Source organism: Pongo abelii, chromosome 13, assembly GCF_028885655.2.
Source record: "Pongo abelii isolate AG06213 chromosome 13, NHGRI_mPonAbe1-v2.0_pri, whole genome shotgun sequence".
Taxonomy (NCBI): Eukaryota; Metazoa; Chordata; class Mammalia; order Primates; family Hominidae; genus Pongo; species Pongo abelii.
Genome location: NC_071998.2, coordinates 37,234,838 through 37,262,665, shown reverse-complemented (window position 1 = coordinate 37,262,665; position 27,828 = coordinate 37,234,838). Strand labels below are relative to the sequence as shown.

The 27,828-nt window shown below is 36.0% G+C and overlaps 1 protein-coding gene across 16 annotated transcripts in view; it reads left to right on the top strand.

The window, feature by feature from the left end:
- FOCAD (focadhesin) overlaps positions 1-27,828 on the top strand; it is a 319,540-nt gene that overhangs the window by 218,495 nt on the left and 73,217 nt on the right. For all 16 annotated transcript variants that reach the window (XM_009244392.4, XM_063714188.1, XM_063714187.1 and 13 more), the window contains 5 exons: positions 10,621-10,713; positions 16,356-16,444; positions 20,433-20,477; positions 24,891-24,999; positions 27,532-27,648. In XM_009244392.4, coding sequence (XP_009242667.3) covers positions 10,621-10,713; positions 16,356-16,444; positions 20,433-20,477; positions 24,891-24,999; positions 27,532-27,648 — 453 coding nt within the window. The remainder of the gene's footprint in view (positions 1-10,620; positions 10,714-16,355; positions 16,445-20,432; positions 20,478-24,890; positions 25,000-27,531; positions 27,649-27,828) is intronic.

The window sequence follows — 27,828 nt, the reverse complement described above, 5'->3', positions numbered from 1 at the left end:
CATAAAATAGCCTGTAGATGTCAATTATATCCAGTTGATTGATGGTGTTTTTGGGTTCAACTATGTCTTTACTGGTTTTCTGCTTGTTGGATCTGTCCATTTCTGAGAGAGAAGTGTTGAAGTCTCTGGCTATACGAGTGGATTAATCTGTTTCTTCTTGCAGTTCCATCAGGTTTTGCCTTATATATTTTGATGCTTTGTTATTAGGTGTATACACTCTAAGGATTGTTATGTCTTCTTCGAGAATTGACCCATTTATTATATAATGTCCCTCTTTATTCTTGACAGCTTTCCTTGTTGTCAAGTCTGCTCTGTCTGAAATTAATATAGGTCTTCCTGCTTTCTTTTGATTAATGTTAGCATAGTGTCTTTCTCTATCCATTTACATTTTATCTGTATGTGTCTTTACATTAAAGTAGATTTGTAGACAACATGTAGTTGGGTCTTGGTTTTTGATCTACTTTGACAATCTTAATTTGCTTCCAAAATGATTATTGATATATTTTGATTAATATCATCTATATTTGTTACTGTTTTTTTTTCTGTTTGTTGCTCATGTTCTTTATTCTGCTTTTGTATTCTTTTTTTGTCCTTATGGTTTCAACTGAACATTTTGTATGATTTTTTCTCTTTTGTTAGCATATCAGTTATGTTTCTCTTTTTACTTTTTAAATGTTTGCCACACAGTATGCAATATATATTTACAACTAATCTATGTCTACTTGAAAACAACACTATACCACTTCACAGGTAGTGTAAATACTTTATAATAACAAATAATCCTAATTTTTCCTCTCATTACTTGTATCATTGCTGTCATTCATTTCACTTATACATGAGCATATATAATCAAATACATGACTACTATTATTATTTTTTAACAAGCTGTTATCTGTTAGATCAATTAAGAATAGGAAAATAAAAGCTTTTATTTCATGTTCACTTATCCCTCCTCTGATGCCTTCCTTTCTTTATCTAGATCTGAGCTTCTGATCTCTATAATTTGCTTACTCCCTAAAAAAAACTTTAAACATTTCCTGCAAGGGAAATGTACGGGTAACAGATTTTCTCAAATTTTGCTTGTCTGAGCAAGGCTTTATTTCTCCTTTATTTTTGAAAGATCATTTTGTGGGGTACAGAATTCTAGGTTGTAGTTTTCCTCTCTCAGCACTTTATTTCACTCTCTTCTTCTTGCTTGCATGTTTTCTGGTAGAAAGATGGATATAACACTTATCTTTGCTTCTCTATATCTAAGGTATCTTTCCCTCTGGCCTTTTTCAGAATTTAAAAAAATCATTGCTTTTATGTAGTTTAAATACAATATACACATACCTATAGGTTTTTGGCATTTATCCTACTTGGTGTTGTCTGAGCCTCCTATAACTGTGGTTTGATGTCTGACATTAATTTGGGAACATCTCAAGATGATTTCACACATTTCTTCTGTTTTTTTTTCTCGCTTATTTGTCTGGAATTCCTATTATGTGTATGTTATAACTTTTGTAGTTGTCCCACGGTTCTTAGATATTCTGTTTTCTTTGCTTCATTCTTTTTCCTCTTCGCTTTTTAGTTTTAGAGGTTTCCATTGAGATATCCTCAAGATCAGAGAATATCTCCTCAGTTGTGTCCAGTCTGTTAATAAGCTCATTAAAAGCATTCTTCATTTCTGTTACCATGCTTTTCATCTCTAGCATTTATTTTTTGCAAGGGAATCTTTGGTTTTTATATCTCTCTGCTTACATTGTTAATTTGTTCTTGCATATTGTCTTTATTATCTGTTATGGCCTTTAGCACATTAATCATGGTTATTTTAAATTCCCAGTCTGTTAATTCCAGCATCCCTGCTTATCCTTACTTGGTTCTGATATGTGCTCTGTCTCTTTAAGCTATGTATTTTACCTTTTAGTCTTCCTTGTAGTTGTCTCTTGATAACCAGACATAACATACTAGGTAAAAGGAAATAAAGTAAATAGGTCTTTAGTAATGTAGTGGTAGGGTGTTGGGGGAGTAGAGTCATTCCATAACCCTATAATTAGGTCTCAATCTCATAGTGAGTCTAGAACTTTCACAAGTGTTTCTCAGGATTTGGATTTTTTTCTCTTTTTTAATTCCTTAGGTGGTATAGGATGGCTAGAACGGGTTAGAGTTGTCTATTTCCCTTTACCCACTTAGAAGGCTAGAGGATCTTGGAGATGGGTATTTCTTTCCCCCAGGCTAGTTAGGTGCTGATAAAACTCTATTAGGTTAGGCTCTGTTAAATAGTTTTTTTCTGATGGCAGACCTTGTTAAGAATAGAATGCTGTTATATTTCAAAATGTTTTTCCCCTCCCCCTGCTGTGATCACTAGGTGAGTTTTTTCTGATATTCACTATGAGAACTGACTGAGCCTCTGGAGCTAAAACTCATAAAGGTGTGGGGACCCTCCCTATGACTGGGTCCACCTAGAGTTTTTAATTCTCAGACTTGTCCATTCTTAGCCTCCAGCCATTCATCAACTATTATTCAGGTTTTCCTGCCCCAGCACTGGTTACTATGGTGGTTTCTGTCTGTGAGTTTCTGCTTTGATAAGCTGTGATTCTCTCTGTAGCTGCCTGTCTGTCTCTCCATCTTTGAGAGCAGCACTTTGCTCTGTGACCTCATTTTCTTTTACAGATCTCATAACAGTTGTTGGTTTTATAGTTTGTTCAGCTTTTTACTTGTTGTTAAGATGGAGTAGTGACTTCCAAGCTCCTTACAGGCTGGACTAGAAACCTTCGCTTTCCATATTTTGAAATGTATTTTGTTTTGTGTTCATTGTTGATACTTCTTGAGAGCTACATGGTTGCTAAACTAAGTAATTTTCAATGCTATGGAGAGCTAGCTGTTTAATGTAATCTGTGATAAATTTCCTTGGAAAGTATTATATCCTCTAATTTTTGAAAACTTTGGATTTTTTTTGCCTTTTCTTAAAGTGAAATTCTCCCGTGTTACTTTTAGAAGAATCATAGACCCAAGTTTGATTTGGGTTTGGCCTGACATACCAGGAGCAGTTCTGCAGAATGACAGTCTTGTTTGGACTTCTCCAAAACTGAAGTGGCCTCTCTCTCTGCTCCTCTGTACAGGGGACATGCAGTGGTCATTTCAGATGTGCTAGGGCTTCTCCAAGCTCAAGTGGTGTTCCCTCTTTTGTTCTTATGTATACCTACTTCTCATCCTGAGGTTTACTTGGCTCCTGTTGCAGAGGAAGGTGAAGGTGAATGACAGTTTCCTTCCCTGAAATTTGCTGCCAGTCTTGTTATCCTTGGCATTTCTAACTCTGACATGACACTCTCACCTAAATTGGCTGATGCTGATTTCTCCCTGGATGAGAATGGCAGTCTGGCTTCATTATTTTCTCTTTTCTTGGGCACATGCAAATTTTCCTGTTCCTGCTGCCTGTACCCAACCATATTTCCGCCTCAGCATTAGGTAATGAGCTCTCTTTTCATTTTTATTTCAGAGAAAACTTATCCAGACCTATTGGCAGCTCTATTCTAAATAAAATCTTTAGTTCTACATTCTTTCTTCTTTTTTTCAAGTGATAATCATTTGATTCTTTTTACCTAATAAATTAATTTCTTTTCTGCCTCCTTTAAATTTTTTCCCTAGAAAAGTACAAATGCTGTAACCAATCATTTAAAATATAAGAAGTGTATTTGCCTTTTTCTTTCAGTGTCATCTTTATTTTAAAAAACATATTTGATATGAAGTACAAGGAATAATGTTAGCATCTGTGCAATATGAAACAATTAGGTGAACATTGTGAATAATAATGGGGAGAAGTGGTATCTGTGCTTATTACACATTCCCCCTAGAAAATACTGTGAAAAGTATGGTTTGCTGTATTTTAGATACTCCATAATTATCATGTGGATGTGAGTTGTTATGGTAACTGGGTTTCTCCCCTTCTATTAAATAACAGAATAAATGGTTGCTTGAGATGTGACTGAACTGTCAGCTTTCAAGCTAATGTTACCCTGATTGGAAACAGTGGAGAGGTAGGAGAGAAGGAGGGAAAGAGGGAAGGAAGGAGAAAAGGATGGGGAGAGAATGTTAAATTTCCAGAAAACACCTAGAAAGAGATGAGTGTCATTTTACTTTACAAAGTGTCCTCCCTTCTCTTCTTCTCACTATCTGTCAGAGGACAGGTCTAACAGAAAATTGTTTTGCCCCAACAAGATTACTATTGATGGAATACTGAAGCTCGTTATTTCTTGTATATAAACAATAGGATACTGAGTGGCTTTTGGGGTCTCTAATACCAGTTGCAAATGGTTTTTCTTCTGGGAATGTGGAAACAATGTGTGTGTGTGTGTGTGTGTGTGTGTGTGTGTGTGTGTGTGTCTCATAAAGCTAAATGTAGTGGTTCAGTATTCATCTGTGTGTCTGGGTAGCAATTGAAGTTAAATACATTTATTTTGATAATAATGTTTACATGTGGCATGAAAAATGCCTTTATAAAATTAGGGTTTTAAAATTAATTAGGGACATGGATGAAATTGGAAATCATCATTCTCAGTAAACTATCGCAAGAACAAAAAACCAAACACCGCATATTCTCACTCATAGGTGGGAATTGAACAATGAGAACACATGGACACAGGAAGGGGAACATCACACTCTGGGGACTGTTGTGGGGTGGGGGGAGGGGGGAGGGATAGCATTGGGAGATATACCTAATGCTAGATGACGAGTTGGTGGGTGCAGCGCACCAGCATGGCACATGTATACATATGTAACTTACCTGCACATTGCGCACGTGTACCATAAAACCTAAAGTATAATAATAATAATAATAATAATAAAAGAAAAAAAATAAATAAATAAAATAAAATTAATAGCAAATATTTAGTTTACTTGTCAATTTGTACATGCTACTCTTCCAATCCCATTCTAGTTCGACAATCAAAGAATGCCATCAAAGTTTGTTACCTGATTTATAGTATTTAATGAAGGGCTCTTATAATGAGTATTTACTTGTAGATGGAATAAGCATATTTGTTAAGATCACTCAGGAGGCGGAATGCAATAACAAATTTTTGAACAAAGTATTCTGAACTGTAAATTAACTAACTAGATGGATATGTAGTCCCTTGTAGTAAAACATGTATGAGGAAATATGATTACCTTTTCATTTTCTCTCCCATCATTCCCCTACAATTGCGAATTATGTTTCTAAGCAGAACATTTTCTGTTGTGATAGTATTTCAAATATACTTAATTAAAGCTTACATCATACAGATTTAAAAGTTTACAGAATTTCAATATATAAAAATTATAATATCTGCTTTAAAATTTTACTGTATCATTCAATATGTTTTTGTCTGGAATTAAACCTTTCCTGGCTAGAACATTTTAGACTTCCTTTTGTAAAATCTGCAAAACCGTCTTCTCAACAACTCTGTGCCTATTTAAAAAAAGTTTTAAATTTTGTGTTTCCAGAATGATCACAACTTGAACACCATAATTTTCTGCAAATACTTGCTTATGATAGTATGATTTTCACACGATAAGAATTTATCTTAAAGAGAATGCTACGTATTTAATTCTGTTAAACTCAGCAGGTACTTAATTGAACACTTATGTGCAAGACACTGTTATGGGTACCATGGGAGGGATTCCAGCATGAATAGAACATGACCTTTGCTCCTTAGGATTGTATGAGATTAAGATCTAAAGACAGAATCTGTGGAGTGTTGTGGGAGAGGCACATATGTAATGGAAATATGGAGATGAGAAGAATTATTTCAGTAAGTAGAAATGAGAGGAAAATCGGTCATTCAAGGAAGAGGAAGCAGTGAGTGCAAAGGTCCTGTGAAGTATAAGACAAGCTTGGGAATCGGTTCATAATTCAATGCAGCCAGAATATAGGTTATATAAAAGAGAGGAGCAAGACATCAGGTGGAGAAATTGGTTGAAGGTCTTGGCTAGCAGTTATTTCTTAAAGTAATTCTAAAAGACTTTGAACATTATACAAAAGAGTTTGGGCTTTATTCTTTAATGAACCATCAAAGGTTTTGGAAAGTTCTGAGTTAATGTATTAACAGTAAGAGCAGCACCATTGGGGATGTGTTAGGACAAGGAAAGATTTTAAGCTGTGAAGAGATCGGTTACTAGATCATAGTAATCTAGGCAGGAATCAGATAGGACTAAACCAGTAAAGGAAAAAGTTGGGACATATATATTAAATATTTCAGAAGTAGACTCAAGAATTGAGTCTCAAGGCAAGGGAGACTCCCAAGATAATTCAGAAATTTCAAACTTGGGTAACTGGAACACTGATAGATAATATTGATGGGAACAGGAAAGATAACAGGAAGAGTGGGTTTTGAATGATGATGATAAAGAAGTGTACAAAGTCTAATAGATGGTAAGAGGTGAAAGTTTGAGAAGTACGTGTTCTAAAACTTGTGACTTTTTTAAACTAGGTATTTTCAATTCTATTTTTATTTGGGTATAATATGAATACACTAGAGTTCTCCCATTTTACTGTCTAGTTCTATGAATTTTAGCAAGTGCACACATTCCTCCAACCAGCACCACGGTCAAGATGAGAAGGTTCTACCACCCTCAAACATTTCCCCATGCTCCTTTCTAGTCAGGCCCTTTCCCCACCTCCATCTCCTAACAATCTCACATGACCAAGGGGGCTGAACTTCAGGCTCCTAGCCTCATCCTCACTTCATCTAGACAAATTTTGCTTCAGTTTTTTGTCTTATATATTGGCATTTTACTTTATATTGAATCTGGGATAGGGTAGAAAAATTACATAGTTAAATGTTTGAAAATCATCATTCTACTGTGTTACTGATAAAGCTCTGTCTGAGCTGCCTTTATCTCTTCCCTGGATTGTTGATGTCGCGTCTGAGTAGGTTTTCTTATGTTGACCTTTGCTACCTATAGTCTATTGTCAACAGAGCAGTCAGTATTGTCCTTTTACAATATAAATTAGATCATGTAATTCTTTTTCTCAAAAGCTTATAATGGTTCTCTCTTTAGTAAGAATAAAAGCAAGTCCTGAACGGTGCCCTAGAAGGCCCTGAATTCTCTGGGTCCCCGTTAATTCACTAACTTTTTCTCTTTCTACTCTGTTTTGCTCATTTTGTCTATTGTAGTTGGACTGGCCTCTTTTCTCTTTCTCAAACAGGTCAGTTGTGTGCCTGCTCAGGACCTTTGCGTTACCATTTTTTAAAATTGAGGTGTCATTCACATAACATAAAACAAACCATTTTAAAGTGTGCAATTCACTGGCATTTAGTACATATACAATGTTGTACAACTGTCACCTCTATTTGGAAATGTTAGTTCCAAAACATTTCAATCTCCTCCTTTCATGTACCCATGAAACAGCCACTTTCTATTCCCTCCTCCTTTCTTCCTGTCTTGCTTCCTGTCTCCCCCAGCAGCTACTAATCTACTTTTTGTCTCTATGGCTTTACCTATTCTGGATATTTCATATAAATTACATCATATAACACGTGACCATTTGTGTCTGACTTCTTTCACTTTGGCATAATGTTTCCAAGGTTCAGCCGTAGTGTATCAGTACTTCATTCTTTTTGTGACTGAATAATATTTCATTATATGCATATTACATATTTTATTCTTCTAGTTTTTCCATTGATGGACATTTGGATTGTTTCTACCTTTTGGCTATTGTGAAAGTGCTGCTATGAACATCGATGTACATGGATTTGTTTGAATACCTGTTTTCAATTCTTTTGGGTATATACCTAGGTGTGGAATTGCTCAGTCATATGGTATTTCTATGTTTAGCTTTCTGAGGAACCACCATTAAGTGTTTTCCATACCAGCTGAACCATTTTTTATTCCTGCTAGCACTTACTTTGGTCTTTACATTATCACCTCCTCCAAGTTTCTGCCCATACTTTACCTCGTCTACGAGATCTACTCTAACCACCCTATTTAACCCTGTAACCTTCTCGCATCCCTGCCCTCACCTCATTAGCATTCTTCCCTCCCATGTATATACTCCTATTGTGGTCTCTTCTTTGGGCACATGTGTAGTATTTCATTATAATTCACTGCCTCTTACACATTGAAACTTGACTGTTAGTCTTCCCTAGGCCATAGGACCGTTCATCTCAATGTTCCATCAGATAGCTGCCATTGCAAGAGTATGAGTAGTTATAGAAAAAAATTTCACATATTCATTAAAACTGAGTGAGACAGTGGTTGAGAACCCTACTTTATCATCTGCTGAATAACTAGGTTGCAACTTCATGATTTGAACTTATTTTGTTGATTGGATTTTTTTCAAAGGCTTCTCACGAGTATAGCAAATTGGACATAATTGTCATACTTTATAAATGCTAATTGAATTTATTTTTCACCCTAGCAACATTAACCTAAAATATAGGCAATATGGCTGACTATACAGTATATTAAATTGAAATAGCATTCTAAAATGTGTTTTTGTTAAAAATGGTCGGGGAAGTCCTTTTTGCTTGTGACACAATGGGAATGTAAGGGCATGACTTTCTTCAAGCTGTTTCTCTAAAGTCTCTCTTCATTAAGAGAAAAAGCAAGAAAGTGCATTTTTAAAGAGATTTGTGCACAGCTGACTCCATAGAACACTAAGACTAGGGTATAATCCCATAAAACATGGGGAGTTCAGGCTGGCTTCTAGGCTGAAGCGTTCTACTGTGCTCCTGTACCCACCTTCAGCTGTGGTTGAAGCAGCAGGAAGAGGATTAGCTTTAACCTTGAGTTTATAACCTCCTTTTAAATAAGTTTCCTGGCATGAATGTTTTCATGTTTAGAGGCTAAACATTTGGTTTGCTCATTTTCATTTACATTTTTTCCATAATCCTTTCCTTTTTTAAACTCAAGTTTAAAAAGCATTTGTGAGACCATTGCTTTCCTTGCAAATTGCTCTTTTTGCCAATTTGCTGAAGCTAAGGGTATTCTCAGTAGTACAATGATATCTATGGATTATTTGGCAAAAATTTAAAAATATTTTAAGCTTGTAAAGTAAGAGATAAACATTTTGGTTGTGGTGATTGAGTATTGTTTCTGTTAAATCCAGCTGTCAAAATAGGGCTTGAAGATAATTAATATATTTTATGAAAAGGGAACAGAACTGATAGGAAAAAAGTTAAAGAAAATTGCCCACATTTTGGAAATAAAGAGCAGAGCCAAGACCTGATTAACGCCTTGCCAGCTGGAAATAGAGCCTAGGTTGTAGTTTGCCACCTGGATAACAGAAGAAGCAGGAGCTGGAGGACTCATTCCTTCAAGGATTTTTGTTGACTTATTGACAAGGCTGCCCTCACCCTGCTCATTGTAGTTCTTATTCAGGAAAAGTCCTGTCTTTATAATTACTTTTAAGTTCATTTCATGGCTGAGTATCTGTTTTATACTGTTTGAGATCCTTTTTTTTTTTTAAACAGTAATACCATGAGAAGTAATAGATAGCAGTAAGAATTAATCTCTTTGTTCTCTTTATTCCCATGGATTCTTCCTATTTGTGTCCATTTCTGGGTCTCTCACTAGGTGGAAAAGTCTCTGCAGACACAGACTGATTGATAATCTTCTCATCTTTCCACAGTACCTTGTATATAGTAGGCCCTCACTAAGACTGGGATTAAAGAACATACTAGAGGCCATGGGAACCAACTATATTCAGAGACGCTATTATCTTCTTATCTTCCCTATCACAAGGCACTTGAGAATATTAATTCTCATAATACAATAAAATGTCCTTAAACACTAGTTATCATGATTCTGGTGTAATTACATACAAATTTGTTTTCTCTCTCTCTTTTTTTTTTGTTCTGTAGGACACAAACTAAAGTTTTAGCTGTTTCACTTTCAGTGTGTTACAGGAATCATGAAATGTGATGCACAGTGACTGTTTTTCTTGATTGATCTTTCTTTAACAGAAACAGACCTTGGGAAGATTTGTTGCAAGATAGCCATGTACTAATAGGTAGAAACAGAAATGACTATGAGAACCAGATGTTTTGTCTGGGCCTCTATTGAGAAACAGGGTTTCCATGTTGGTATATATAATTTTTCTCTTGTTTACCCACACTGATTAAAGGCCATTTATCTAGTGGTGTGCACAATTGCTGTGTGCAGTACTCATTTGCATGCTCTTACCACCGTGGTTTCTATATAACATGATATTTCTGTTGGCAATATAAGTTTATTACTTCAGAATGGTCATATTGGAAATCCAGGATATGAGCAATATTTATTTTTATTTAAAATTACTAGGGGGGTTTGTTAGACAATGCCTAGTTTCCTGACATTGGCAAGAGGCCTTACAGAGTTTCCCCCTAATTTTCCAGGGGAGATTTGTATTACATGTACATTTTAACTTGTTATTATTGTAGGATTTTATTTGCTTCAATTTACAAAATTCTAGGTTTACTTTATTTTGTCTTCACAAGACTCTAAACTCTTCTCCTTAGGAATATCCAAAAGATATTATTTGTGGTTCTGATCCTAGACTGATTTGGTTTGTTTTCAGAATCTAAACCACTTAAGGAAAAGAAAGAACTGATGAAACAGTTTTAATTTTATTCTGTTTTAATACTGTGTAGTCTAATATGCTGTGGTACATTTTTCCCACAGGTTCATATCCAGCTTTCAGAGTGGCACCGTGCGATTTTTCTTCCACAGGCCTGGCTTGCATACATGAATCGAGCTTATCATGCCATTTTACAGGTAATGAAACCACAGGATAGGTTTGCTTTGGCGAACTGTCTCCTTATCTCATGTTTTACTGCAAATGTGTATTTAATATAAAAGCACTTGAGAAAATAGCACTACCAAAAATGTAATGGTTATTTTTACTCATAAAAGAATGTGAGGCATATATATATAGCATTGCTGCACTTAAACATCAATGCCCCCCAAATCCACGTCTCCCATCCAGAACGCCCTCCTGAGTGCCAGTCTCCTCCATCCTGCTGCCTTCTGAACATCCTCACTTGGCTGCCCCACAGCACCTGACTTGAGTGCATCCCAAACTGAGCTCATCGTCTTCCATTATACCTGTGCTTCGTTGAGCTGGACTTGCTTACATCTCCAGCCTGATCTCTTAAACCTTCCCCCATATTTTTATGTTTCAGTCTTGTTAAATTCTTTGTTTTCCTAAACTCAGCATGTCTTTCCTAACCTCTTAGCTTTTACACACACTATTCTTTCTGTCTCTGACCCTGCCACTCCCTCTTTACCCACCTAATTTCTACTTGTTCTTTACCCATCTAATTTCTACTTGTTCTCTAGATCAATTTCTCTGGTCAGGCACTACGTGCCTTACTTCTCTCCCCACTGGATTATATGCCCTTCTTGTGTACTTTCTTAGTATCTGAGCTTTCCTTTTTGAAGCCCTTATAATGTTAGTTATTTGGCGAGGACTTACAGTTGTCTCTGTACTCCTAAGGACAGGAGCTCTGTTGTCTCTGGCCCTGACATAAGTGTCTAAACATACTAGGTGCTCACTAAATGAATGAGATATACTCAATTTGAGTTTATTTGATCCAATAATATTATAAGTTATAGTTTGTGAATTTTTAAAATTAGAAATAATTTTAATCAGTTGGGGAATATACAGTTAACAATACAAGAAAACAGCTAGCTTAATTGTTTTTCGTAGCTTAAAATTGATTATTAAGGATAATAGGAAAAATCCGATGTTACTGAAGTAATTTATGTCCCAGAATAAGATTTCCATGGAGGCTTAAAAGTGTAGTATTGTGGTTAGAGATAACAGCTGTCCTATAAAATGAGGTGGGGGAGTGGGAGTGGGGCATAGGATGGGATGAGAGGAATGACTGTCTGGGCAATGGTGTTCTAATCTCAAATTAAAACCTTTTTGCAACCCATCTTACGGATCTTAGAACTCGTAAAACACTAATGTATCTTCAGAGATTCTGATATATTAGAAGTGAATAGGGGACCAGGAATCTCCATGTTTTACAAGCTGCCAGGTGATTTAAATTCACATAGTCTACCAGCCAAACTTAGAGCAAACAGTTTTAGAAGATCCCCTAAATGTACTGTAATCTGCATTTTAAAGATGTTCCTTTGGAACCATCGTTTTCTTTTGCTTATTGTTTCCTTACTCAATTTTTATCTTCAGCAGCATCTGGGCACCCAGCATGTTTTGGATAAATGCATGAGTGAATGAATGAATGACTCATGTCTCTATATTTCTTTAACAGCCAATTACAGTTTTTAGTCAGGAAACATAAGATTGCAAGTCAGAGTATGTACTTTTTCTCACATTCATTTTTCCCCAAGCAATGTTGAATTTTTTCTTCACCAAACATTTATGGAACATGTTTTATTGGGGAGGTCCCATGCTAAGTGTGTGGGATACTGAGGGCACTCCTTCCTCACAATGAGCTCCCAATCCACTGGGAGAGGCTAACATGCCCACTAGCAATTCCAGTACAGTATCTTTGATGCATTAATAAAGGATGTTCAAAATGTTATGGGCAGCTGGAGAAAGGGATGAAGAGCTCCTCCTCCTGCAGAATGAACTAAGAATTCTGTTTAGCTCTTAGTGTAAGAAAGGCTAAATTGAATAGGATTATAGTATAATTCTCCAGATGACTTGCAATTGATGAAAAAAAGCCATGAATTTTTAAATAAGAGCTATGGTTTGTTGAGTAACTAGTGTGTGTCCAATACTTAACATATATTATTTCAATTAATCTGTACAGAAACCCTTTGAAGTAGATGTTATTAACCCCATGTATAATGGGATTATAGATGGGAACGCAGGGTTAGCTAGGAAAGCAAAGCAAACAGCTCAGGAACCCAACAAGCACTAAATGAAAATACAGGAACTTAACCTGACTCCAGAGCCTTAGCCTTTTCCACTGTGACATGTATTTTCCCTAACACTGTCATTAATTGTTATAATGAGTAATGCAAATTTGTTTAATATTTTAAAGGGCAGAGCTATTTGATCTGTGAAAAACTTGCAGATTTTTCATAATTTTTAGCAATGCAGGTCAGTTATTCTGCTATTAAGTTGATGGTTGGTATCTTTATTTATCATTTAAAATCCCTTTACTTTGGATTTCTAGTAAGTCCAGTTCCATTGAGAATTAGTGACAAAAGAAGAGAAAGTTAAAGGATGGATTAAAATAAGATTTGCAGTATTATTTAAAAGTACAGCAGTGTGATTTAGGCTATCACTATTACTTGAAAGTACACTGATGCATTTATGCTTAAACAAGTTTTTTTAAATGAGTCCACACAGTTAAATAGAGTTTATGGTATCTTAGAATAATTGGAGCAACTGCCAGACTCCTTGTCTATATCAAGAATTTCGGTCCTAGAAGACACTTTTTCTGTACAGGAATTACAGTTACTTCCATCTGGTGCTAGATGTATTTTTTAGCATTAAACTAGAGGATCATTTAGAGGAGCCATGTTTTATTCAATTAAGCCTAGGAAACACACTGAAAGGTACATTCTCCATTACTTCCTGGAGGCTAATTAGGATGTAAGTCTGAGATCTGAACACTACTTGTAGTTTCTGCTTAGATGTCTGCTTCAAGCCTTACCTAATTTTTCCATAGGAACTTGGGGTTTTTAACTGTATCAAAGTCGTTGACATGGGGAGAGGTATTTAGATTTCTTCCCATTAAGATGAAAAATGCAGATAGAAGCCAACTGACAGTACAGAGGCCATTTTGGTTAGGAGCCCTCTGCAGTCTTTATCTTGTTACCCTTCTGGGATGCTGTGGAGGTTAAGGTCTCCAGCCTTTTTGAAAAGGGCTCTTTGGAATTGTGAATATGACCTCAAACAGGAGAGAGGTATGAAAGCAAATTGACTGTAGACATTTTTCATGAATTGGCCAGCTAGTTGCCAAATAACCAGAAATCAGAGCCCAGATCAGGAACTGCAGCTTCCAGTAAGTTACTGTATGACAATTTATACTTTTTTTGCTTTTTTTGTGTGTGTATGTTTGTTTTGTTTTAAATGTGTAGAAAGCTAGGTGAAATTGCTTACTATAATCAGCAAGTTCTTATGATATAGGCTAAAGATTAAAAATCAGAGAGGATAGCTAGATTAATCATTGGAATCTACAGGCAATCCAAAAAAATCTCAATTCAGGTGATCACTTTAGCCATTTTGCTCCCAATAAGTGTTTTCCCAAAAATGTTAATCAGAAAGCAGAGATGACTGAGTTGAATGCTGCTGGATCTCTCTATTACCAGTAAGTCAAGAATTGGAAGGCACCATGGATCTGACTAAATAGCCCAACATAGATTGGGTGGCAGGGATTAATTAGGGAGGCATTCCAGGAAAGGGGATAGAAAAGAACAGAGACTCAGAGAAAGAAAAAACATGAAGACTACTTAGTCACAATAGAATGATCGTGCTGATTTGTGACTGCAGGGAAGATTAAAACGGTAGGCCTTCTTAAGAAGGTGCGTGTATTCTAGTTTTCTTGTGTTTTGTTTATCTTTAAACGGATTTTAACCTTTTAATTTCTTGTTCCTTGCCTTTTTTGGAAAAGCATTATAGGAAATGTTTTAGGAGTAAGGAGGCATAATTTAAGAAGCATAACTGAGACAGGCAATAAAAATTGTTTTAAACATTGTTTTGCCTGGACTCCTGGGAGGCCAATATTAATATCTTGCTAGTTTCCAAGAAACAAAGGGGAGAATGAAAGGGCCAGAATTCTATCTTTGAAAGATAGAGGAGAATGAGGATTGATATGATTGAAGCAAACAAACTATGAAGGATGTGAATACAGTGTCTGTTACATCTCAGAGTGCCTGAACTGGTGAGCCCCAGGGTATGGTGAGTCGGGAGTTGTGCTAAATACACAAACTCTGTAGATTGATAAACAGTCCTTGACCTCACAGGGTGAGCAACTGTGAGAAGTACAAGGACATATAACTTTATAGTCTGGGTATTGCATTTTTGGGACCTCTTACTCCCTGAGATTATACAGATAAAAATATGAATTATTTCAGAAGATATTTAGATAAATTCATGAAAGATGGTTTTGTAAGAAAATAAGAGGGAGGTAGAGATCTTTGGTTATTGACAACAAATCTAATATCGGTAGCTATTATTTGTTATCAGGCACTATTTAATGTGATGCTTTAATACCACAAGATATTTGTTGGCCACATTTTACAAATGAGGAAACTGAAGCTTAGAGAAGTGAAGTAACTTGCCTAAATTTACACAGCCAGTAAGTGTAAATGGCATTAGGCCGAGGCATTCTGAGCCCATGTCCTTAACTCTTCAGTGTGTATCACTTTTCTAAGTATGGAGAGATACATACTTTTCTTCTATACTCTATATCTTAGAACTCTAAAATCAATAAGAAAAAGACAGCTAGTAGAGAAATGGACAGAATAGAAAAATCCTGATAGTTAAGAAGATGTGAAAAGATCCTCAATCTCACTAGTAAACAATGAAATAACATTAAAACCATAGTGAAGACCGTTTCAAATCCACCAAAATGGTAAAAATTAAAAGCCTGACAATTCCGAATGCTGGTGAGAATATGAAGTAACCAGAACTCTTGTTTACTGCTTGTGAGATGTAAACTGGCACATCTACTTCTGATAATGGTTGGGCATTACACTGCTGAATTCTTGTCCAAGTTAGGGCCCATCAACAAATCAGTATTTTAATTACAGATAATTTAGATAATGTAATTGGTGATGGAGTAGAGGGGGAAGCATCTGATTAAAATAATTCTGAGTAAAAAAATGGAAAAGATAATGCATATTTAAAGGCCTTGGACTTAAAGGAACAATGTTAGCAATATTTTTTTTCACATGTTAGAATTTGGGAATTATAGTATCTATTTTTATAAGTTCACTCAAGAAATAGAAGTGTAATGTAGAGCTGTTGGAGAATAACTTAATATTGTATCTTACTTGAATCTTAAATGTTACATACTTTAGCTTGTTTTCTACTTTTCTATTATAATACTGGTGTATGGCCCCCAATCTTGGTATATTTTGGTGTTAGCTAAAATTATCAGTTGCTAACAAAGGCAGATCACTAGCATGTAGGAGATTTTTTAAATGGGGTCTCTGAAATTCAAATTTGATTCATTAGGTATCTCAAAATGAAATTCTCTGCACTAAATTTGCCAAACATACAACTTCTCTAGGATGTTACCTCTTTGGTGAATGTAGAAATACCTGAGCATTGATGTGATGATTTCTCCTCACACATCCTCTTTCATAATCTAATGTCTTATCCAGAACACTTAAGGCCAAATGGAAAAGGATATATCTGTGTTTTCCAAAGAAATTTTAAGATCACTTCAGCCATCGAGTTCGCATGCTGATTTATGCTGTGATTTTTGCAGGGAAGACTAGGAGAGCTGGAGTTGCAGTTAAAACATGGAAAAGAAGAACCTGAGGAGGTGCAGTACAAAAAAAGCACAGCTTGGCTCTGGTAAGGGTTCGTGTTCAGCTGTCCATTATTTGTCATGGGAAGTGAGCTATGAGGGGAAAGGTAACTACTTTAAAGGCTTTAAGATTAGCAGGTTTAACCTCTATATGTGAGCCTGAAGGGGAAATGACAGAAGAGCTGATAGGTGTATTCCCTAGATAGGAGATGGAGACCTTTATTTATAAATTATACATACACACATACACACACACACACACACACACACACACACACGTTCTAAAACAATGTGGAAACAGTTTGCTTTTTCCCTTTTCCACCTGTAACTGATTATTTTATATGCTTTTGAATGAAAAATTCTGTTTTTCCCACTCTGTTCATTGCTTTCCTACCTCACATGTAGTCAAGGATTACTTCTCCCCTCCTCTGCTCCCCTCTTCCCCAAGACATAATTATTAGGAGCAACTTTACCATGTCATGGGTTTAATTTCTTTGGCAGATGTTTCTTAGGGAATTCCCACTATATCATCTAGAAATATATTAGTGCTGGCTCATAAAAGCAACTTAAATTGTTTCATGCGTTGAGAAGAATACCCTATCAGATTTGTGTTTCACAGCCTAAATGTAAGTAAAGTGCCTAAAGTCTGAATAGCTTTGCCTACAACCACAGGTTGCTTTAATCTAAAAATCTTTCCGAAGGTTATTTAATTATAGGTTTTCATTTACTGACAATTGGCTCATGTAGAAAAGGAGAAACTGTGTGTATGTGTTTGACTAATTGTATTCTAAGTCATATTTTCTAGATTTATAAAAAAATGGCAATGAAGTTTCAAACATTATGATATTGGATTTAGGATTAGAGGGTTTTGTATCCTATTTGCTCTTATCTTTTGCATCTATTTTTAATTTAATAATCTGAAAGTGATAATTGGTGAAGTAGTATATTTGCTAAGTTCTTTAAAATATATAGAGAGACCTATCAATACATATTCCTGGTGAAAACTCATGGGCTATGTATATATGAGTATAAAGGAGTTAGGTCCCTAGAAGTTTCTTAAGAATGATTTTGGCTGGATGTGGTGGTTCATGCCTATAATCCCAGCACTTTGGGAGGCCAAGGCAGGTGGATCATTTGAGCCCAGGAGTTCAAGGCCAGCTTGGGCAACATGGCGAAACTCTGTCTTTCCAAAAAAAAAAAAAAAAAAAAAAGATATAGTTAAACCTGCAGTAACTAATAAGCTACCTTGAAGTGAGCTCTTCCTCATCCTCACTTAATTGGAACACAGTCCCAAATCTAAGTAAAGTCATCACTTGATTCATTATTTCAAAAAGTATTTATTGAGTGTCTGTTATGTGCCAGACACTGTTCTAAGCACAGAGGAACAGCAGTGAATAAAGCCCCTTCTTTGTCCCTCCAAAGCTTATACTTGAGTAGATGGAAACCTGTAATAAACAAATAAACAAATGGAATATGATAGAAATTGATTCATGGAAGAAAAATAAAGTACGATAGAGGGAATAGAGAGTGAATGAGGCTTGAGGGAGGTTGAGGGGTGGCGTTAACCATTTTCTGTACGGTGTTCAGGGTCTCTTTAATAATATGACATTTGAATGAGACCTGAAAGAAGTGGTGGAGTGAGCCAAGCTGATATCTGGAGAAGAGCATTCTAGGAAGAGAAAACAGCGAATTCATCATAGGCCCTGGGAGTGTACCTGGCAAAGCCTGTGTGGCATGGAGAGAGCAAGGATGGAAGTAGTGGACATGAGAGTAGAGAAGATTGGGAGATTGCGGAGTGGAGAGTCTTTGTCAGCACAAAGAGGACTTTGTGAGTGAGATGGAGAAACATTGGCAGATCTTAATCATAGAATCCGACTCATGATTTAAAAGGACCACTCCAGCTGTTATGTTGAAAATACACCCTGTGGGACATGGTTAGGAGTCTGTTGCAATAATTTAGGCAAGAGATAATAGTGTTATAGACTAGGATGTTAGTGTGGAAAAGTAAATTGATTTTGAATCTATTTTAAGGCAGATATCATACGTTATAAATGCTAATAATTGAAATGAAGGATGTGAAAGAAAGGGATCAATCAAAGATACTGCAAGATTTTAACTCTAAACAAAAGTATGGCATCTCCATTTAAGACGAGGAAGACTAGAGAAAAGCAGGTCTGCGTAGAGTAGGAATCAGATTTTGGACTTAGGCCTGAGATGCCTCATTAGCCTCCAATTAGAGATAGGAAGCAGGTTGTTGACTAGTCTATATTTCCAGGGAGAGCTCAGGGCTAGAGAGGTGAATTTAAGAAACATCAGCATATTGATGGCATTTAAAATCATGATGCTGGATGAGGTCACTTAGAGAGTGAATAAAGAAAGAGAAGATTTCAAAAGATTGAGCCCTGATTCTATATATTAAAGGTGGGGAAGATGAAGAGGGAACCAATAAAGCAGATGAAAAATTAGTTATCAGTGATGTAGAAAGAGAACCAAAAGAGAGTAAAATCTTAAAAGCCAAGGAAAGAAGGCATTCTAAGGAGCAACCAACTGTGTCAAATGCTGTTGTTAGGCTGCAGAAGATAGGGACTGAGAATTGAGCATTAGATTCAGTCTCTTGAAAATAATTGGTGATCATAACAGGAGCTCTTTTGGTAGAGTTACTGAGACAAAAGCCAGGTTCTAGAAGGATCTAGAGAGAGTGGAAGGAAATAACTAGAGACATAAGCCAGGTTCTAGAAGGATCTAGAGAGAGTGGAAGGAAATAACTAGAGTCATCAAGCATAATCTTTTACACAAGTTTTGACGTATAACAGACCAAGAAATGGGGCAATAGCTGGTGGGCTTGTTCTGCTTTCTTCTTTTAGAGGGTAGATACTACAGTATGTTCACATGGTAAGGGAAATAATACAAGTAGAGATGGAAAAATTTGTGATGCAGCAGAGAGGAGGGAGTAGAGAGATAGCTTTAGTGCACAAGTGGAAGGTTTGACCTTAAATGTAAGTATACATAGGTCATCATTTGTAAGTATTCCACAGTGACCAATGAAATATTGCATTGAATGGACTGTATTCCACTTAGGAATACAGAAATTAGACAGTACATTTTAGAGAAATTTGCAGTCAAATGCTTTTAAAAAATACAAGATGGGATCTATAGGAGGTGTTGCACCTGTCTGAAAAACTTGCCTCTTAAGAGTGACTCATTCTCAGAGTGCTGAATAGCTAAGATTTTATTATATATCAAATGCAAATATTTATGAATGTCAATATAATTTACATTTAAATGCAACAACTTTAACAATATTTATAAAACCTTTGAATTTATAAAATTCAATGTGTATATTGAAAATGATCCTTTTAAAAAAGTAAATTTGACAGTGAGTGGTTGTTTTTTACTTCATATTGAAAATTCTATATTGAATTAAAAAATTAGGTTCTGTAAATATTTGAATTGTGCCTACCTTCTTTCTAACCCACAAGTATAATTATTTTCTTTTGGCTTTCCTGTGACTATATAACCAAAGTTTGAAATTGCATTTTCTATAAACACATAGCGACTATTTCATATGTACAATTTTGAAATTGTAAATTGATGTTTTGGTGAGCTCTCATGTAAAAAAGAGAGATTGTCTTAGTTTGGGCTTCTAAATGCCACCACATTGGGGATTAGGATTTCAACATGTGAATTTGGTGGGGTATGCAAACATTCAGTCCATTGAAGAGAGTAATATAATGGACACTTGTATACTCACCATGCTATCTGAGATAATACTGTTACAGTGCTATCTGTACATCCCCACTCAGTTACACATTCACCTCCTCCTTGCCTCCACTCAGTGACCTCATAAACAGGAAGATGAAGCTATCTTTAAAGCAGAGCCCTTATTACAGTTCTTTCACCTTACACTGAAATTCTACCTGTATAGTTTTAAGATCTGGAGCCATTGCTGGAGGTTCTTATTAATTGATGAAAAAGAGAAAGGAATGATTTCTTGTTCTAACATAAACTCTCATTTATTTTCCATCTTTATTGCAGGGTTAGAGACATGCTGACTGATGAGATCACCAAGGCAGCTGCAAAGTAAGATCCATTTAGTCTTTTATCAAACAATTTTTATAAATACCTTTTCCTGGCAGGTACATACATTTTCTCCTTTTAGGGCATTTCATAATTTTAAGGATTTTAAGGTACTTTTCATCTATTTTTTAAAAAAATTAATTGTTACCCTTCTTATAGTGGGTGAATTCTTACTACGTGTCTTTTTGTGAAAATACAGAAGGATTGGTACTAACATATAACTTTTACATCAGGAGTCACTGAAGTTGAGCCCCTGCTGTATACCTAACAGATGACATGTGCTTTGGCTTAAACTTAAAGGATTGTAATTTAGTTCAAGGGGATTAAAAAAAAAGAAAGAAATCCTTGCTAATATGAGTTATGTTGATAGTACTTCCTTCTGTTGCATTGGTGTTATTGGGTTCAGCATATCTAAAAATTGAATTTTTAAATACTAAAAACTCATGCCAAGGCCCATTAAAAAAGCAGTTTTAGTCATATGCTTATGGTTATTTTAACAAAAATTACTTGAGTGTTACTGCCTTGATGCTTTTTATTTACCTTAAGCCAGCTCTCACTAAAAAATACCCGAAACTTGCTTGAACAATCTCTTCAGGTTCCTTTGTTAACTGACAAGCTGACTAATTGTTCCTGGCAGTAAGTTACGTGCCAGTTACACTCCCTTCCACCATCTTCTCTAACTGATGCCATTTCTGTTTGACTCCTTTCTTTTTCGCCTCCAACTAACATAGATATACCTTTGACCTAGAGGATCTCATGTGTATTAAAAGTCCATATCATCTAGAAATTTTTAATTGTAGTATAGTTTATCCTTTTCATGTCGCAAAACCTTCTGTAGCTAAATAGATTTTGCCTTAAAAACAAAACAAAAAATGATCTACCTTAGAGTTAGCTTTCTATCGGTAATTTCTTAAACAGACACTTAACTGTGAAGTCTGATCTCAGCAGATTATCACTGTTCAGCCTCATGTCTTCTGGATAAAGAGAAATAGAAGTGATAATCCTCCCCTGACTCAGTCCTATGGAAGGCACTGGGAAATATCTGTTGATAAAATGAAAACTAAAGTACAGAGAGCTTAGCTAGAGACTCATTCATGTCTTTTTTTTTCCAGTTTGGTGAATTGCAGACATAGTGGGAGAGGGATCAGTTGCATATCAGAGGAGGAGGGGATGCTGGGATGAGAATGCAGGCTGTCTTTGACCTTTACCTGTAATAGTTTGTTCTCTTATGTAGTCTACATATATCCTATTAAAAGCAGTGCTCTGACATTTGCTGCAAAAAGCTTGAATGCAGAAGAAACTACCAACTTTCTCCTAAAGCAAATTATAATTCCTCCTGTCTAGTAGATATTGCAATTTTCCATTCTAAAATTTTATTCCAATGTGACTGTAATCTTCAGATTCACAAAGCATCACTCCGTGACTAATACCTAAGGAAAATATGTTTACATGAGTAAAAATAATTCATGTTCTCATGGTATTACCTTCTCATCAAAACTTACAAAGTATCTTATAGACCTTATTTTAATAAAGCAATCTTGACAATACTAGGAATGGCAGCAAGTGAATAAGAGATATTAGATCTGGAGGCTGAGAGATTGGTGATAGAGCAGGGGAAAAAAATCATTCTGTCACCCTCTCTGCTTCTTCCCACTGGCTTCCTCCAACGTGAGGCCTTCACCACTGCCTGCTGCCAGCTTAGCTTCCCTTTCCTTAGCTACAGCTGCCACAGGCTGGTTTGGGTCAGGGTAGGGCTTGTTTTGTTCAGAGCTAGAAGTTAAATGCAAAAAGTGACATACCAATCATGGGATGATCCTGATTTGTTCATTTAAGAACAATTTAAAGCTTCAGGGATAGGGGTAAGGGAGAATCAGAAGACGTATAAAACCTGATGATTGATGTGAATTTATTTCCATTATTATTTATTAAACAGATTTAAACCTGAAGATAAAAATCGCTAAAGTATTGAGTCACTTTACTAATATGTAATGTAATATTTTGTCCCTAAGAAAGCATCATTGTAGCTCAGCCTTCCTTGTGCTTTTTAATTAGGTTAATAACATCATTTTGTTTTAAAGGACAATTTAATTAAAATGTCAGTAGTGTTGCCTAGATAAATACTGTACAGATGCTGACATGTTATTATGCAAATTGGTCGCTGTCGTTTGACTGGTAGGGGATAGTTATTTGAGCAACAAGGTGATGAGTTTTTACTGAACCATTTATAGATTCCCACCTCTCCAGCTCCTCCTTGAATTTGTTTCACTAAGTATGTATTGAGTACCTTCTATCCATAAGTCATTGTGGCAGGCATGAAGGGAATGCGAAGATGATCAAGAGTTAGTCATGGTACCTTTGTGAAATGTGTAATTTGGCCTAGGGCTGCACTGTATAGAGTGGACTACGTTTTTAATTCAAAGATTATTATCCAAATATGTGTTCATTCTGCAACCAAAGATATTATTACCAGTGTTTTAAAATAAATTTTTTCTCCATTACTTAAGAACAATGCATACTCAGATATGTCAAGACTAGTGAAGAATTTGAAATAAAATAGTTTTTGGTACTGTTTTAAAACCGAGGCTAATTTCTCCTTCAGAATTTTGGGGTTAAAAAGAACTTTTTATGTTATCTTGTCTAATATATTTGTTTTATGACATTTGATACCCAGATTCTAGTGACCTCACGTTTTCTACAGAGTAATACAACTGAGACTCTAATTCTCAGATCACTCAGAATTTAAAACTGTTTTTAAAACTCACCTTTAGGGATTCATGACCATTTTGCAGTAGGAAAGGCCTCAGGATATTCTGTTAAAAGAAAGAGATAATATTAGAAATAAAAGATTTAATTTTGTTTTTGTTAAATGATTTTATGGCTAGGGCACCTAGGAATGACCAAATCCCACCTTGTTTCCTTGTGTTTTCTTATTAGCTATATAAGTGCTCAGTAATTCTCTTTGCAGAACTCTAGCAAAACCCAGGTTGGGGCCATCTGCTTAGACCTCAAGGCTTCCTTCCCATTTTCTCCTCCAACCCTCCCCATTATAAATGTTGATGTTTTACTAACTTTTGACAGGACTTATAGAGGAATACATTGAGTTGGGGGGGGTGAACAAAATGATCAAGGCTTCAAGTCTTCACAGAGCTTAACCACTCTAAAGTGGAAGGGAGAGGGGGAAGGAAGGATGGGCGAATAGATAGGAAGGATTTGTTAATGGCAAATGTTGAGTCCCATTCTTACCAAATGAAAGCAGAAATGCAAGAACACATGTGCGCCAACAATTTAATACCCACTGACTCAAGTGTTCAATTGAGACTATGGCTTGGGACTTGAGGTACTAGGCTCATTTAGGGAGCAGAGTTGAAAATCTTCCTTATCCCTCATATCTGTTGTAGTCCTGCCCTGAGGTAAGCAGGAAGTGGTTCTTGGATCATGCACTGAATTCAGATTCAGGTTTCAAGTCCAAATTTTGGGGAACATTGTATTTATGGGAACCCACATCAAAGGACTGAGGACTAAATGATCTGATGGTATGGGTGCTCTTGTTGCTGGAGTTCTGTTATAACCGAATTGGCAAACCTAGAGTATCTCATTGGTGTCCCATAGGGGACTTTATAGGATCAGCTTGGAATTATGGAATAATATTAAATGTACATTTTCAAGTGGTGAGTATATTAAAAAGGTTCAGGTTTTTATGTTAAATTCAGAAGTCATACTCTTAAGAGTTTATTGCTAATATTAGAAGACTACCATTTAGATGATGTAAAAAGGCAACTTTCAGTCCAAATAGTCTAAAAACAGCACTTTTACATTTGCATCTTATCTGGGGTCTCCAAATTATATTACAAACTGGCTTTAAGGTTGATAGTTTTGCTATATTAAGAGAAAGAAGGAGAGGATAAAAATGAGTAAGAAAAGCTGCCATGTGTCAAGTTGTAAGGTATGCAGTCTGAAGTGCTTTGCTAGAAGCCAGTTCAACATACCGGTGCTTCAGAAAAGCCAAAGGTCGTTCTATTCTGCTGGGCTTATTGACATAACTGTCTTAGTTATGTTTTTAGAACAAATCAATAATTTTAAATTGGCCAAAGATGACACAGAAGAGAGCCTAGGAAATGTAAAGTTAAATGATGAAATAAAAATTTAGGAAGAAACAACTTACTAAGCTTGGATTTTTAAGTTATAAAAAGGCGTAATAACCCATACTACATTGATAAGAAGAGTTCAGAAACAGCTCTAGAGTCAGAAGGAAGGAAAGAAACTCTTGGCCTCACGGAACAAACAGACCTGCATTTACAAGACTCTGTGAAGGAACACAAGTTGCTTTTTGACTTCATCTGCCCTCCTATATTAGCTCTTTCTCTTCTCCTGGTTAATACCAAAGTTCTCTGTTGAAATTTTTTTCCTTTTGAACAGGGAGAGTCCGGTAGTGAAAGGCAATGCGCTGTTAGCTCTAAGCAGCCTTGCTGTCGTCGTATCTAGACATGAAGCCAGCCTCTCCTCAGACTCTGACGGGCTCCTGGAGGTTAGTTGGGGTGATTTAAACAATTGGCTTTGATTATGTCTTTTTAAGCCTGGCTTTAGGTAGCCTGGCCCTGGGCTTACAAGGTTAGATTCTGTGATTATGGCACCAAGTTATAGTACTTGATGGGCCTTTATACTGTGAGCCTTAGTGTCTTTGTAACTTTGCTGCTTTTCTGTTTTCCTTTCTCCATCACAGTTATGTGGTCATTTCTATTTGAAGGTGCCAATTTTATGTCATAGGGGTTATCTTTTTGTGATTACATCAATGGTAACCAATTTTACAAGGTTAACTAGGCTTACTAAAAGTGAACAATGCTGTCAAGATGATAAATAAGCAGTGTTTATTGACTGAAAAAAATGTACTTTGCATTTTAATTGTATATGTCAATGACAAAGCGCCTATTCATTTTTGCAAGGCAGTTATTTCTTAATTAAACATGTGGTGAGCTGGCCACTGTTCATTTCCAATGTACTTTATTGGATAATTCACATCTGTCTAAATAAAAAGGCATGGATTTATTCTTGTTTTAAGTCTCATTATCTGGTAGCTATCATCATCTAGAGACGACATAACTGAGTCATTAAAAATATAGGCTTTGGAATAAGGAAGTCCTATGTTTAGATCCTATTACTTCCACTTACTACCTCTATGGCCTATTTGTAGCAATTTCCTCTTTCAGAACATATTTCCCCATCTGTAAAATGGAGGGATAACAATACTCACCAGATAGGATTGTTCAAAGGATTAAATGAATTAATGTATGTGAAGCACAACAGCTCATAGATACTAAACTCTCATTAATAATAACCATTTAAAATTATTTGGTCTGTCTCTGTCCTCAATGAGTATCTTATGGGCTATCTGTATTCTTTTTTTTTTTGTTGTGGGTTTTTTTGGTGGTACACCAAAAAAATCAACTCTGATGAATCATTTAAACAAAAAAGGAACAGGAAGTATATGGAATCTAGAAGCCCGTGGAATTGAAGGCAAAGCTTAAAAACTGTATTTTGGGAAGAAAAAGAACCAGGGCAAGTTGGGTAGTCCAGGCAACAGGTACTAATGAAACATCTAAGCAGACCACCTCCAGTGGGCCAGAACAACTTCAATCATTTATTATCCTCGCGTCACTTAAAATTCAGAGTCCTTTGGGTCCTAGGCCTATCCGTTGGATAGTGTAGGACAGCTAGTTTGATTGAGCATTTAACTAACCTTCAAATAGTGGGGAAGACGGAACTCTGCAAAGAGTGTTACTACCAGTAAACAGAGAATAGGTGCTGTGTGGCAAAAGCCATGGATATATATTACATGTAGGGAAGGGAAAGAGGCCAAGGGATTATTGCATGAATGATATTAGTTAATTACCCTTGAAAACTTAATTTTAAACTTAGAATCTTACTGATAAGAAAGATGGAAATTTTATAGAGAGGAAATGTTTCATGTCTTTCAGAGAGCCATGGAATATTTTAGCAGAGGCAACATGCTGCATAGATCTACAACCTAAAAAGTCAATGCCCCTTTCTATGATCCCTTCACTTTGGTGTTATTTTTGTCGAACTACCAGTTATACAGTAATTTTCCCCAATAATAAAGGGGTCTAGCTCAGAGTTTGAGTTCCAGCCTCTCTTACTTTCTCCTCCACCCCAACACACCCCAACACACATTGAGAAACCACACAGTCCAAAGATGGGGCTTTGCTTTTATTCATGATGACCTTGCCTTTGGCTGCTACTCAATGCAAATTCAAGACCTCATTATTTGATTAAAGTTGAAACTTTCAAACATTATTCAAACCTGCATGTGACCACCAACAAAAGATTTGAAGAGGTGACAGCCTTGTTTGATTCAAGGAATTATAATAATTCCAGTTACCATGTGAGTTAATGAATGCTTTTGACATCCATGGTCATGAGTGACTTTAATAACCAAGTTTTATTTTTAATGAGTGGGGTTTTGTTGTTGTTTTGTTTTTGTGTTCTCTTCCTCTTCTTTTTCAAACTGAAGATGATTCATGTTTTCTACGTAATCTTTCAGTGAGTTGGGTGAATGTTGTCAAGATTCTTGAAATGACAACTAAATGGTAATAGTCACCAGAAATGCTAGAGATGTTGATCAGAATTTTGTGGGCTGCTTATTGCCTCCTTTGTCAAATAAGAAGTCATAGAAATGAGAAATTTTGAATTGTGTTTTTTGCACATCTGTCCTTTTAACCTCCATATTATCTTCACTATAATTCATTCAATGCAGGAGAACTCTGAAGGGCTCTTGGATAGTTCTGTTTTGCAGCATCTATCCTCTTCTGCTAATTTGTTCATAAAAGATAAATCTTATTTCTTTTGGGGCACAGGTGAGGATGTATATTTGTCAACTACCTGTATACCTCATACATGCATCCTTATAGTCCAAGCAGATGAAGTTTACTTTTTGATAACAGCACTTTATTGTTTAATATAGAAGGGAGTTACACCCTAGATTTAGAAATATCTTTAGATTTGTTTTCTCTGTAATCATTTCATGTTTTTAATTTATCTGCAGGTTCAACCTAATTTCCTTTCAATGAAAGAGTGGGTTTCCATGATACTTGATACACTCTTGGTCATTGTGGATAGCCATTACCAACCCAGAGGGCAACTTCTCTCCTGGTTTTATTATGTAAGTGCAAAAAATAGAAAATGATCAGAAAACTCAAGAATTGACTCTTATGACATCAGTTGGTCACATGAAATCGATTATATAGGCCAGGCGCGGTGGCTCACCCCTGTAATCCCAGCACTTTGGGAGTCTGAGGTGGGCGGATCACCTGAGGTTGGGAGTTCGAGACCAGCCTGACCA